A 15346-nucleotide genomic window follows, 5' to 3' on the forward strand; every position below is an offset into this window, starting at 1 on the left:
AGCAGTCTGACTTTAGGCTTTGCTTATTTCATGGTTCAACTTTGTGTCAAGCTAAAATAACACTATTTTGACCCAGGAAGTGCATACGCACCAACTAAATCTGAGCATAGTCAAAAACAGACACTCTATTATATATATAGAATTTGCCCCAAAAAAAGAAGGCAAATAATAAGAAACATTATATAGAAGCTGCAAGGGATAAATTTTCCTTTGTTTGGAGGGGCAGCAACTAGGCTTTGTTTCGAGAAAGAAATCATTGCACATTTGCACTAGTTGACTTGATCAACACCCACATTAAGGTGTTAACATCATGTCATTTCTGACGAAGGACTTTTCAATATTTATTATCAGAAACAGTCCAGATCTACAACCCTTTTGAGGAAGGATAAGATGGGTTGCTGACATCAGAACAATCCAAGCAATAGGAGCAATGACTATGAGCGATCACACACCCAGCTCAAGGTCACCTCATTTAGCTTTGGATTTGCCGACAAATTTACTTCACATTGAAGCTTCCTGGGCCCATATCAAAATTTGAAATTTAAAACCATGGCTTAATGCCACAGGGATCCATCTTAAACCACTACTAATATAGATTAGGTAACAAGAAGGATCAAATTATATCAAGACAAGAACTGGAGTGTCAAATCGCTTGCCATCAATCTAAAACTCAAGTTTGCACACGCTAACTAACAAGCTGATCATATTCCATCATGTATCAAAACTGGTCCTATAATGATATAACATATTCTACCACCACAATAGATGGTACATGGAACTTGCCGGGCGAATTTTGAAGAGATACAATTCTCACAAATAAAATGAAGATTATCCATATCGTGCTGAAAGAGTTCAGAATTGAACCATACTGCCAACTAGGAGGGTGGTAGTGAAGATTCAACTCAGGAGTCCTTAGCAGAAGGGGAAGCTTGTCGGAGTCTGCGCTGATGAACGTCCCAGTTGTACACCCGAGCAATTGTTACCTGCTCAATAGTAGTCAAAGCGTCAAGGATTTCCAGTAATACGAATAGGGACATCTAAACGATACAAGCATATAAAAAATGAAGGATTGTTTGAATTCTGAATTCTAATGTGAATAAACCAAAAATAATGCATGCTGCTTGTACGAAACACGTTGGGAATTGATTGCTTTAACGGTTTGGCATACTGCTTCACTATTTTATACCAATCATATAATGCCTACATACTTTTAAATGTACAAACCTTGAATCTATTTAACTAGTTTATGAAGATTCAGTACCTGGGTAATTGTTACTTGATCTCTCAAGAACTGTAGATCAGCAAGAAGAACTTCTAAACTGGCTTTAGCATTATCTAAATTCTTTCGTAGAAGGGCAGTAGCCTGCACCAAAATGTTACAAAAGAACTGATGATTCTGTCCTGAACTCAAAAGTAATGAGCTAATATAAGAAGTTGCGGACCTCTTCACAAGAATACTCCAACATGACATTAGCTCCCAGCCATAAACATACTGAATCAGTATCCTCAATGCTAGCTCGTGAATATATCCCTTCAGAGATCTCAAAATCAGTAATAAGTGCCTGTATAAGAAAAAGGGCCCAATCAAGAACACTTATCTTTAACTAATCCTCTAATATTGGATAGAAACCACAAAGTTATTATATCAAAAATGAAAATATATGATGTACCCAACATTTCTGATCAGTTGCCATTATCAAAATATGTTTAATGACCTAGAGCTACCACAACTTCAACCATTCTTGTAATCACCATAATAATTATGTCCCAATCAGGCAAATTGCAAAGGCATTCTGAAATTTCAGAACTAACTATGTTGGCTTTCAGGAAGATTAACAGATTCTACCAAATTGAGACTTTGCCTTTACAGCAGGTTACATTAACCTCAGAAACATCATCTAACCACTAAACTTCATAAATAAAATCGTCTTGTCCTTGCACTCTAAAGCACTTTAGCCAAGTCTGAGATACAAAACTCAGACCCTCAGATATGCAAGAAAAACCTATAAATTTCTTTTCTATGCAGCATATTTAATTGCAGAAGAACACCTATTTGACACCTGTTTGGAGGGAATAAAAGGACAGTGCATAGTTCACAGTAGGAATGCAAAAGAAATCCAAAGTCATCTAGTCATGGAAGACAAATCCTGGTGGTGGTGATTTTCATTTAAAATTAAAGGAAAGGGAGAAAGATAAAGAAGCTAGATATGCCATATAAGAATATAAATAAGCATCAGCATGTTCTTGCTTTTCCATTTTCTTTTTTTCTTGAAAGAAAAAAAGGCATCCATTTTGAGCCAGTCCTTTATTTTGTTTTTCCTTAACTTTGGAAACCTCATGTTCAAGAATAAAATTCAAAGTGATGAATCTAGTAAAACTGTAAGTGTTCTGAAGGATACATGCTTTTCACAAGTTCAATCAGCATATATGTGGGTATGACAGGGGACTAAACATGTTATTACATATGTCATTAAGAAAGTGATATAGCAAGCTAATCACACCACAATGCCAAGGGTGGAGAACCACAAAAAACGAACCTCACCAGTACCCTTCTTAGCTTGTAACGTGGCAACAACATCTAAGCACTTCTCAATGTCAGGAATCTTTGCCTGATAATCAAAATGAGGAATAATCAAAATTCTACACGTATATATAGGCAGTCAACAGCTGGAGAAACAGCATAAGTGATATCAAAGTATGAAACATAAATGAGACAATCTGTCACATAACGAAAAAAAATACAACAACCTCTATAGGTTACTACAACCATTTTCTCTCACATCCAGTCATTAGCCTTCAAGACAAACACGAAACGAGACAACTTAACTACGACATCTTAGTTTATGTTCACACTCCATTCTAAGTTACACATTAGGTTCAAGCTTTAAAGACAATTCCCAACATACTACTATGCCAAGTAGCACCACAGTTCATAAGTATCAGCAAAAAGCTGTAGTTCTATGTCAGATGCAACCGTGTCCAGACACTGACTCATAATCGTTATGGGAAGTTGGGTAACATTTGTAACATATTAGGTTCAAGCTTCAGATACAATTTCCAACATATTTCTATGCCAGATAGCATCACACTTGGTAAGTATCAGCAAGAAGCTGTAACTCTATGTCAGATGCAACCGCGTCAGTACACTGAAACTAATTGATTAAACGATAAAAAAAAATAATGACATGGAACGTGCATGATCCAAAGAAAGGGCTTTGCTGAAACATACCAGAAGCTCCCTTTGTTGAGCTTGAAGTTTCATTTCAACCATTTTGTATTGCTGAAGTCTGCAAGCAGCAAATTGCCAAAAACAGTATAACACCATTAAATTTCAACTTCCATATCTTTTAAAAGTGCATCAGCAATGCATAAGAGGACTAACTCATTTTGAATAAGCTTCAAGTATGATTCAACCAGAATTAAAAAAAAAAAAAAAAAAAAAAACTCAAGATTGGTTCATATATTCATTCATTTCAATCCCAATTAAGTTTTAGCAAGTCAGCTGTGCAAAGTATCAAACTTTGGGAAATCGATTAGAACTATAGGAGTCAAAACCTGGATAATCAACATGAAAAAGACAAAGGCTTTAAGAAAAAGGAACAAGTGAATCTTAAAAGGGCAGACCTTTCTTGGAGAAAAGCGAGGGCAGAGTTACAGTCGAAGCCAGTCTGGGTGAGATAGGTCTGCACATCTTCTACGAACTGAGCTCCTGGTATTCCTCTTCGCTCTGTTACCACCTCTGCCGACGACGACGACGACGACGTAGCCATTCTCAGTCTCTCTCTCTCTCTCTTTCTCAGACCAATTTCGCAGAGAAACGACTTGTAGTGGTTGAACGAGTGCTGAGGTTTGTAGACGAAGACTCAAAGTGACGCCGTTTTGTGGTCTAGGTTTTGTAAATTGGATTCGGATTTCTTAGCCCATTGTTTATGTTGGACCCAATTTGAGCCCAAACTGAAAAGAAATGTTGGGATTGTGATTTGTGAGGATGGATATGTATCATGATCTTGTGAGTTTGTTTTTATTTTTGGGAGTTCTTAAGGAAGCAGAAATGGATGTCAGAGAATACAATCGTGACGAAGAAATGAAAGATTCTAAGGTTGAGGGAAGTTATTTGAAGAGAAATGACTCAAATGAGGAATGGTAACATCAGTAATAAAGGGTTTCTATTAATATTTGCAAGAAAATAAGGTATAGAGAAGTTACTGAAGGGCACCCTATAGTGACATTTGTGATCCAAACTTAAATTTGGATAGTAGTAGACTAGCTCTCTTTACGGTAGATAAATATCACAAGATCGGTTTATATGTCGATACATTAATATATCACTTACTTTTTTTCCTTACTACAGTAGTATTAGATATTAGAGATTATGTAGATTAAGGGGCCTAACAATTTTTTTTTTGGAAAAATAGATCGACAGTGTCTGTACTTTATCAATAGTTCCTAAACCAAAACTCCAAAAGTAGTGCAGCAACTACTAATGATAGATTAAGTACCACCCAGATGATCCACATGAATTTTAGATATAAGGTAAATACTATCTATTTGAGAAATATAATATATTTTATGTGTAGTGGAAGCTAAGAAATGAAGATTGAAACGTACTTCTGCATCTAAATTCCCAAAGTTGGAGGGTTGGAGACCACTTTTATTTTTATTTTTTTTGTTGAACATGTTAAGGAAACTGATTCAGGCAAACTGGTCCCGGCGAGGCCTCTTATATTTGATATGCATATGTTTTCGCATTCATGCATGATTTCTCAAACCACACACCAATCCCTGTCTAGCTAGCAACCTTTTCATCGACATGGATTATATTCATTTCTTTCTTTCAAATTCAATGAATATTACATGATCGATCAATCAATAATGGTTGATCTAATCAGGCAGAGTTGTAGTAGGTGACTGATAATTCCCAGTTTAGCTAGACTAAATATATGCAACCGATCATTCACCAAAAAACACCATGTCATTACCAACATCGATCGATGAGAATGACATATATGCAGCGTGAAGTAGCTTTGGTTGTGCTGATTCCAGGGTTTAGAAGCCTTTTAACCATTGACCATACCTGAAGAAGACAGAGAATGCTTTTGGCCGGTGACTATAAATCTTGTCAATACACCGCTGCCACTACATGAAAAAGTTAGTTATATATATCAAAACGATGCACGTACATATCATGTTCGACATTACAGTACGTAGTCTATTATGAAATTCCAGTACGTCCAGAATGAATGAGCGAAGTTGCCAACTTGCCAGTCTTGCCATCAGAACCACTAATTAAGTACGTTACATACTGTCATCTCAAGTATGTCAATAAAACATTAAACAATCATTTAACCATCTTACCGTGATCAATCTACAGCAAGTTTAATCTCCTCCGATGTATTTGAAATGGAACGGAACAACAACATTCATATATTATTAAGATGAAATTGGTGGAACTGTTTCTTATGGGACGGTATTTGTGCCTTTGTAACATCAATCGGCACATCGTGTTTACAACGAGGAGCTGGTTTTGGTACATATATAAGAGTGGAATCTATCTATATATGAGAAATTTATGGGGTAAAGTTTTGTGTATGTTGTAGTATTCCTTTAGAAAAACTGTTATATATTTTTGCGTCTAAACTCTCAAGGTTGGACTTGGACGCTAGCTTGGAGGCCTAAAGTGCCCCATGATAGACATTGCTTCATGTTTTGGTCATTTTCATTGTCCTCTTAGGTAGCTAGCTAGGCTCAACCCCTATTTGCACATCTTGTCATCACATGAATCATTGAATATGCATAATTATTCCTCAATTCCTCAAACATGCATGATCCTGATCACCTGGTCAGTTGCTGACCAGGTGATCAGGACTGCAAACATGCATTACATGCGTACACCTTCCTAGCAGCGCCTTCTACCTTTTTGTCCACATAGTTACGTGATTCCTTTCTTCCTTTCAAATTCAATTAATATTAATCCGCGCGATTTTTGGTTGGAGATTCCTTAGAATGGGAGTGGCTGATGCATCATTGATATATGGTTCCCAGTTTATCTAGACAAATTGAAAATTTTCCGTCATGATATATTCACCAAATTTATACTTATGGAGATAGGGGAATGTAGCTAGTAGTGTGTTGTGTCAAGGATCAAAATTATAAATGTACTCAATTCATTGTATATCCTATCCTCCCTCGTCTGATGACACAGTGCTAGCTGTTAGTTTCTCATTTTGTCAAAGCTAGCTTGATGGGTCGATCCATAACTCCGTATAAGTTATCAATCCTGACGATCGAAGACCATAACAATAACATGGTGTATATATACATATGGGTCAATGGCGGCTAGGCCGCAAGGGCACTTGGATCGGTAACTTTTGTTTGGCTCCAAAACCAGTCTTTGATAATGGAAGAGTATATTTTCTTCTTTCTTTGCTGGCTCTCTATACAACAACATATTCCTAACTAGTTTCTTATGTCAACATTACCTGGTTAGGGATTGGATGAGTCGATGAGAATGACAATACATAGTTGTCTTTGATTGGGTGTCCATTAGGGTTTGGGACCTTAAACCACTACTAGTTTGAGACATGCATGCTGCATAAATATCTTTTCGATCAATCAAACAATATTAGCGGGATGAATTCGAATTTGAAACTAACCACGGGTGTAGTAATTAAGGATACTAATTAAGTCCAATATAGTGAATTTGGTGCATATAAATCTTGTCAATACACAGTACATGAGGTGCGGAAGGGTTTGTGATCGGAGACGTACACTTCTTGATATATCATCATTGCAGGTGCATTGCCAGTTGGCTTTGCTTCTTCTGTTCTTGTAGCAGAGGCTTAATTTGGGCATAAAAGTGAGCCAATCTATGAACAGTTGAATGGGAATTCTTGTTTTATTATCAAAGATGTTACAAGAATACAAGCCCAACATCAAGTTCCTTGGAGAGTTTTTTTTTTTTTGATGATTTGGAGAGTTTCTATCATCATACAAGATATCAAATATTTATGTTCCAACTTCATTAGTGTTTTAGAGAGGCCAACATAGTTGCTAATGAACTGGCTTGTTTTGGCTGCAGATTAGATCAAAATAGTGTTTGATTTTCATTGTAATTCTCAGATTTTTTTTGTTTGATAAACTGTTGTTCAAGATCACTCGTGGATCTCTTTTGTAACTTGTAAGTGTATTTTATCATGAATAAAAGTCATTGAATATTATATTGAAACGACACATTCGACACATATATATATTCAATATATAGTAGTCTATATGTCACTAGTTCACTACTTAGGAATTCCAGTCCAGAATGAGTAAGCGTAGAAAACTCCTTTTTTTTTTTTTTTTTTTGTAGAGCACAAAAGCTTATCGAGCCTATTTTGCCTGTCTCGCCATCAGCAGCATTAAGTATTTAAGTACGTCACTATCACATCCCATTGAGGTCAATAAACAATGTTTACTTAATTCTGTGGATGAGGGCCAAGTTAACTCTACTTTGGTTAATCACACCCACTTTGTTTTCTATACCTATAAGATAATCAATATTGATTATCAATCATCAGAGATCATTACAACATGAAATGAAACCGAACAATAACAATTTGGGACGGCATTTGTGATCAAGTTGTAACGTCAATCGGCTGATCTTATGCTCAACAAGGATCGATCAGTTGGTTTTGCCTGCTCAACTGGAGTATTCCTCTCTTGATCGAGGATCGTTGTGATGCACTCTCATCGGAGAATTAACGTGGTGCAATCCTCCGGCATGTTATGCTTAGTACCTGTTAATGACAACTAAAATGATGCATGGGGTTATACTAATTTCCGTACTCTTTGGAAGCGCCTATGAATTCTCCTCAACTGCAACGTTGCTGCTATATCTGGTGTTCGTCACTTCTGGTTTAATAAAGCGCTAGCTTGTTCTCTCATCATCGACCAGCAATCTCCCTTTACTGGAGAGCTTATTGCAGAGCTCTAAACTTTCTTGAGGTTTAGACTTGCTTAGACTTCCTCGACTAGCTAATTCGTTTTTATTACAATAAGTTACTAATGGGGATGCCTACTAAGCTACGTAAGGTTGGCAAAGTAGCGACTGATAAAAAAAAAAATGGAGTGGGACTGCCAGGAATCCCTAGTGTAGGTTGGTCCCCTATTATTTATCTGAAATATTTACCTCCAGTTTCTCTCTCTTGTATTCTAGGAATCTAGGGTAACAACAATTTGGTAATAAAGCCGGCCATTTAGGAAAGCAAGGAGTTAATACCGACAAATACAGTGACACTTCTCCACCAGATTCAGAATCTGCTAGAAATGGTTGCATGTGATGGCTTAACCGCCCCCGCCTCTCTTTCCTTATAACTTCATGTCTTCATCACTCTATAGTCAACACTACTCTTGCACAGGGGCGTAGCTAGAATTTGACAATGGGGTGGGCTAAATTTTTTGGGCGAAGCCCAATTTTTTTTTTTTGATGTCTCTATAGCCAAACCTGCGTAATATCAATGAATCTCATCAATCCATTACCCATTCCCAATTCCGACCTCAGTCACCTCACCCTAAACACCAAACATCACAAATTCACGATTCAAACATCATCAGCATGGGTATTGGGTATACGGTGTTTACCTGAGAATCTAAGCATTAGGGATTGAAGATTTGAAGCCTTCAAGAGTTCAAGGAGTCGCACTGTCGCAGGGAATCCAAAGATGCAGACCGCAGTGGAGGTGGCTCGGTGGACGGTGGCGGAGGAGGTAGCTTATGCGTGGAGCGGCGGAGGCGACTCGGCGGACTGCCGGAACTAGCTAATCGAACCTGGAACTCTGGAAGGCTGGAAGGGGGAAGCAAATGGGGACAGCGCCACAGCCCACGGGGGAGAAACCGAAGAAGGGGAGAGCTGAGAGTCGACCTACAAGCATCAGTATATATATATATATATATATTTTTTTTTTATTGGGCTATACCCATACTTGGTCGATTTTGGGCCAAATTTTCCCTTGGGCTATAGCCCAAGTAGCCCTTGTCTTGGCTACGCCCCTGCTCTTGCATGGATGTGTTCAGTTATCTGAGAAATCAGATCCAGTACTGGTAATTACTTTCTCTCTTGAAGGTAATTACTTTCTCTGTTGAAGGTTAGAGTTAATTAGATTAAAGTCCAAAATCTTGACCCCATATTGATTGTAGTCCGCATTAATTTTTATTGTAAATTGCGGTTCAATGACTCAGCTCCCACCTTAGATTTATTTCATTTTCCATCTTACTGACTCTAATCCTCATTAATTTTTCTTTTTTTACATGACTAATATGCTCTTATGGAATGTCTTTAAACATAAAAGGCAAGAATTAATAGGATTAAAATTAGCAATCTAATTAGTACTTTAATATCATATTTGATGTATATCTTTCTTAAATTAATAATTGAAAAACTAATTATAACCTTATTGAGAAGAAAAAGACTCATCTAATCTTTACGAAACTAATTTGACATAGACAATATAGAAAATGTCACATGTTCAACAGAAAATTCATGTGGCCTAAAAGACATAAACCTAACCTACAAGCCATAGCTAGCTATGAAATTTCCCTCGATAATAATTGGAGTTACTATTTGCTGGGATATTTTTTATATATAAAAATTCAAATTTAGTAATAAACTACTCATTCATGTCAAAGAAGTGGCTATAGCCAGAACATTCTTGTTCTTCTTTTATACTTTTGGTATCAATCGGCGACCGATCCCAATAACCCTAACTAGCTAGCTAGCTAGCTAGCTAGCTCGCTCGAGTTAGCCGAGTATATAAAAATGGATAAGGTGATCCATGATCATGCAACTGGATCCAGTAATCGTGGTGCATGTCATATATAGCCTCTCTCATTTTTGTTATGAACTATCCCCAATATTTCCTTCAATTATAAGAGAGCTTTATTCTGAAAAAAAAAAAAAAAAAAAAAAAATTATAAGAGAGCTTGTCTCCATGGAAGACGACGAACTTGACGTGCTGCACTATATACGCTAAACCATTTTGTTAAATTATATATGAACTATGTACCTCTCTATCTCTCTTTCTCTCGAACTATGTACCTCTCTCTCTGTGTCTCTGAAACCCTGGTAGTGGTGAGCATATGGGTTTGCTATTGCAATCTAAACACGATGAGAGAGTACCTACCTGGCTACCTTTTCTTTTTCTCTTTTTCACTTTAAAATTTCTTGGAATGTAATGGACAAGGCCATGACCCCTCCATGTGGTCTAAAATAGCTTTAGAAGCAAACTATAATACAAGACTATACCATTTTCAAATGCATGTCCTTTTCTCTTTTGCCCGGCTTTTGTTGTAACTCACATGGTTCAGACCCATATGAATGAATAAAGCATATGATATCTAAAATATGATCGACTTAATAATATAAATGTCCATAAATGTATAAAAAGGGTTTCGATGGAGAAGGTTGGTTGCATGCTTACATCGTCAACAAATTAAAGGTAATATATTTGTATACGAAATATCAAGTCGATCTATGGTGTTGGACTATGCCTTGACAGGTAACATGCGACTCATGATTTTCCCTCATGTGTTCCACTATGTTTTAGATTCTTTGCCATGTTGCATTAAGAGAAATATATGTATTAGAAGTTAAGGGTTTAAGGTTCGTATCAATACGAGGTAAACGATGCCCTAGTGTTAATACTGCTGAAAGATCGAGGACACTTACCCTAGCCTTAACAAAGCTTAGAAGGATTTACTTATCCTAATTATAGGATCGATGTTAGGGTTAGTTGTCTGCGTGTGTGTGTGAATATTTAGAGATTGCGTAACTATGAGGTAAAACATGCTTTAGTATAGTTGCCTTAGCTAGCTACATTAAGATAAGATCGATGTTAGTGTCTTTTTTACGCGTACCACGTATGTATAATTCTTAAGTACTAATGTTTTATGGTTCGCATGTATCTCATCAAAAGTAATCCTATACACATGAATTGAATGTATAGAATTAAGATATGTTTTTTTTTTTAATGCAAATGATCTGTAAAGTGGAGTCACTAAATAAAGTGCCATATTTTTGCCAAAAAAAAATAAAAAAAATAAAGTGCCATATGGATTAATCTTTGCTTTAATGTTCTTAAGACAAATTAAGGCTCGTTTGATTCACCATTGGATGGTAAGTGTAGTAATTATCTATATAAAGAAGAAACATGCAATGCTTGGGCAGTACACTACTGATATTAAGCTGAAGTTGATCAAAAGCAGTATAGCTGCTTTCAAACCGGCCACATGCTGGAGACTAACAATAGGAGGCTTTGTGGAGCCGACAGTTTCATCAATAAATTTATGATTGCATTTCATAGAGTTTGTGCTAAGTAATTGAACATGGAATTTTGGTTCATTGTTTTGAAGTGGACTGGGAATTTACTACTACGTATTGCCCTTTATTTCAAAAAATGATGATTACATCAAATATCTAAGGATTAGGGTCATTTTTGTTATATTTGATATCAAGCCGCATCGATTAATAAATATTTGGTGGGATAAATTAATTGTTTAGTGTATTCAACATAGTATTTCATTAAAAAAAAACATGAAGTATTTCATTAAACCTAAAATTCTAAAACACGGAATCTCTAATCTTCAATGTTAATAACTTGCGTTTTTATTTTGTCATGATTATAATTGAGTGGAACAATATAGATTTGATCAATTGATATGGTGCATCCAAAAAACATAATAATCTTTGTGTAAGGTGGGTGGTGTGAAGACCTTTAAACTTGTTTGCAAAGGTAGTTTGCTGTTGAATGTCGGATTTTGATTAGAATGTTTCCTTAGCTCTCAAACCATGTTTAAGGTAATGCTCCAAGATAAAATCATTGCTCTTTTTAAGCTTAGTAGTATAGTTTTCTGTCTTCTTCCTTTCCTTCATGATGAATTGCACAACTCAGATATAATATTATAATTGCATACTAATTGGGTATTGCCTATTGGTTAGAGCTAGCTAGGCTTATAGGTTATTGAAAATGCATTGCTCATCTGCTCACCCCAAAAAGAGTGAACCCTGATGCTATTGACAATTGTAGTATTTGATATTTTGCCCTCTTCTTGGCTCAATCATACCCTAAATTAAAAAGAGATATGGGGCCAAGTTAAACTAAGGGCATCAAGATGAGTTGTTTTCCGCTTTTCTGATTATAATCCATCGACATTAGCAATCATGGAAAGATTACTAAGTGCATTTCATAGATTTTTAGAGGAAATGGACATTCAGACTATGGTTCCTCAAGATAAAATATTAAAGAGAAATAACACAAAATCACAAATTAGATGATAGGTAGGTGTCTATGGATCAATTTTCGCAAAATAAAATGATGGAAATCCTACGTGGCACCACTTGCAAAAGAATTACACGTTCTATCAATTGATATAGATTAGCAATAGTGGATTGATCGCAAATTTATTAATCGTGAGATTACAAAGATAATTCTTCTTCATGATCATAATCTGTAATTATACCCTTCAAATACTAACTCTAAATGTCAAAAAATGCACAACAATTTCTTGTTTGGTTTTAAAGTGCAAGTAAAATTACTCGATATAAGTTTTTTTTTGTTTTTTTGATGGAATTACTCGATATAAGTTGTTAAATGATGCTCAAACTAAAGAGAGTAAAAACGCAATTTTCCCAAAGATCTAGACCCTTATTAATCATCCCATGTTGGCAGTAAGGACACATATTATCATCTGGTTTTGCCAAGTTTCTGTTGCAAGAAATTGGAGCTACCAAGCCGACAGATAGAGGATAGAGACTAGGAGAGGAGAAGAGGGGCTTAAATAAACGCACATTGATTGCATGTGAGTCTGGTTCTGGTTGTCTCTATTCCCTCCCCCCACCTTCTTTGAAATCAATGCCACCATGTGCGATCTCTCCAAAACCGTCACAACCAGCTTCCCTTTCCAAAACCCTCCAATATAGTGACATATTATGATATTATCCAAAACATCCATAAAAACCAACTTGTGGAAATTATGAACACTCTGGTCCTTTACTAATTATCATTCCCAATCAATCCCTCAAATCGAAACCATCAAAGTCCCTCTTCTTCTTCTTCCTTCAATCCCAGTGATAGTGATGATACCCAGGCACCCGTGTGAGTGAGAGTGAGAGTGACAGCAACAGTAATAGTACCATTTTTTGATTTTCTTCCCTTTTTTTCTTTTTTCTTTTGCATGTCTGGCCGGTCCAGTCGAGCAGGCCGGGCGGGGGGCCATAAAATGGGGCACTGATATCTCCCAAAATCCGAGAGTGGTGTCACTTGTGCTTCCTTCTAGTGGGGACGACATCCCACATGATATGTTTGTACCTCTAAATCTTTTATGTTTTGGCGCTTTCACCAACTTTGAGCCTTTTATTACAGACCCCCTCCTCTTCCCCTACAACAGTGTCCGAGCCTTTTGCTAATACACACACATATGACCAAATTCTCATTCTAACCCTTCACCCACAGTACCAGTACATTCTCATTCTATCTTGTGTAAACATTGCTCTTCAGGTTGGGCCTCCCCATCACCATGAAAATTGAAAAAGGTCTTGTCACTCTTACGGTGTTTAAAATGTGTCACCCAAACTTGCAAATGGTCAAACGAGTGGCTTAATAATACCATACTACAAAGTATCACATACTAACGCACTGTTCTTGTTTCAAACCTAACAGTGCAATTAAATTTCGGCTAACAAAACTCGTGATGAAAGTTCGACTCTGTCTCCTTCCCGATCTGGTCGAAACAAAAACACAACTACCCAGATAGATTTTAGCAATTCCTAAATCTTGTTGCTACACTGCAGGCCTAGAACATATATGCAAACTAGAAGTACAACCCAAAGAAATGAAACCATTAGTATTGATAAGGTTGGCAAATTTTATTCCCAACATGAAATTATTCTCTTGGAAGTAAAGAGGACAAAAAACCATACCAAATATGCCAAACCCAAATTGGTGTCTAACTAAGATCAAGAAGGCAATAAAATCAACCAACCATACACTTGAACATCACAAAGAAGAAGAAGAAGAAGATTCCATCTTTCTAAAATTCTAGTCCAGCAGTTCAAAATTATTCTATTAAATTTTCGTTCTTCTTTTTTTCCAAACTTGGATGTGAGGATGATAGAATAAAATTACTTGAAAAAGAAAAAAGCTTTTCCGTCCTTAAGCTAGACACAGGTATTTAACAGAGACATTGATTTTTGAACAGAGGACATGATTCATGGTGATGATGATGAGCATTACTTGCACAGAAAGAGAGACGAAGAAGAACAATAAAAGAAAAAGAAAAAAGAGTGACACATGGCGATTTGCCACTGGTGGTGGGGTCTAATCAACTGGGCGGCGGCGAAGAACTTGATCCGCCGGCGCCGGAAGTAGAACCGGAGACTGAAAGCAGCTGTGTGAGCCGGCTCATGGCTCTGACCTGCATCTCCAACGCCGCAATATAATCAGTAGCCTCTTCTAGAATCACCGGCAGCGGCTGCTTCCGGCAACCGGGGACCAACCGGCCGAGCACCCGGACCTTCCTCTGCACAGCCGGCAAGCCCTTCCCCTTCAACCGGAAAACGCTGAACTTCTGCTTCTTCAACCGGCCGGTCCCGGTGGCCGCCGCCGCCCTCTGCTGCTTCCTGTGCTGCCGGAACTTGAGCTTGAGCCGGTTGGTGAGAATGGCCCGGCTCCAGCGGGTCCTCCCCTTGGCGGCCACGGCCAGGACCCGGTCGGCGGCCTCACGGACGGCCCGACCCCGTCGAGGAGGAGGACACGTGGAGGAAGACGACGACGACGACGACGACTGGCTCCTGGGCTCAGCGGAGACCTGGTTCAGCGCCTGGAGCAATTTGGAGGAGTAAATTTGCTGCTGGGCTTCGGATTTCCATTTGGTTTGGGAGTGTTGAACGAGAAGGTGGTGGTCCTGCTTGGCCTGGAGCTTCTTCTTCTTCTTGCGCTGTATTCTAGAAGAATCGCGAGGCCGGTCGGAGGTCGTTACGGGATTCGAGATCAGTGTTGACGCCATGGATTCCGATTCCGAGAATCTAAAGCTCCAAAATTTGTTTGTCAAGTACAGCGAGAGAAGAAGCTCATTTTTTTTTTTTTTTTTTTTTTTTGGGGGAGAGAATGGGAATGGATTGTAAGGGTTGGGAATCAAATCAAAGAGGGGGGAACGGGGGAGGGGAGTGAGGTGGGTTTCCGTTTTGGTGTATGGAAATCAGAAGTGTGAACTGAAAGAGAGAGAGAGAGAGAGAGAGAGAGAGAGAGGGGAGGAACGGAACGGAGGTTGTTGAGGGAGAGATGGGTGGGGAGTGGGATGCGATGGGAGTAAT

At 37.8% G+C, this 15346-nt stretch overlaps 2 protein-coding genes across 2 annotated transcripts; both read right to left on the bottom strand.

The window, feature by feature from the left end:
• Positions 1-573: 573 nt before the first annotated feature.
• On the bottom strand, positions 574-3858 carry LOC133709673 (prefoldin subunit 3). The gene is made up of 6 exons (XM_062135487.1): positions 3625-3858; positions 3230-3287; positions 2538-2609; positions 1443-1562; positions 1262-1363; positions 574-983 (listed from the first exon to the last, which is right to left on the bottom strand). Exons 1-6 carry the CDS (start codon positions 3768-3770, stop codon positions 903-905), a joined length of 579 nt encoding a protein of 192 aa, XP_061991471.1. The 5' UTR covers positions 3771-3858; the 3' UTR covers positions 574-902.
• Positions 3859-14059: 10201 nt separating this feature from the next.
• LOC133709958 (transcription factor bHLH147-like) lies at positions 14060-15346 on the bottom strand. Its single transcript, XM_062135920.1, has one exon. It carries the CDS (start codon positions 15037-15039, stop codon positions 14356-14358), a length of 684 nt encoding a protein of 227 aa, XP_061991904.1. The 5' UTR covers positions 15040-15346; the 3' UTR covers positions 14060-14355.

This window comes from Rosa rugosa, chromosome 5 (genome assembly GCF_958449725.1).
Source record: "Rosa rugosa chromosome 5, drRosRugo1.1, whole genome shotgun sequence".
NCBI lineage: Eukaryota > Viridiplantae > Streptophyta > Magnoliopsida > Rosales > Rosaceae > Rosa > Rosa rugosa.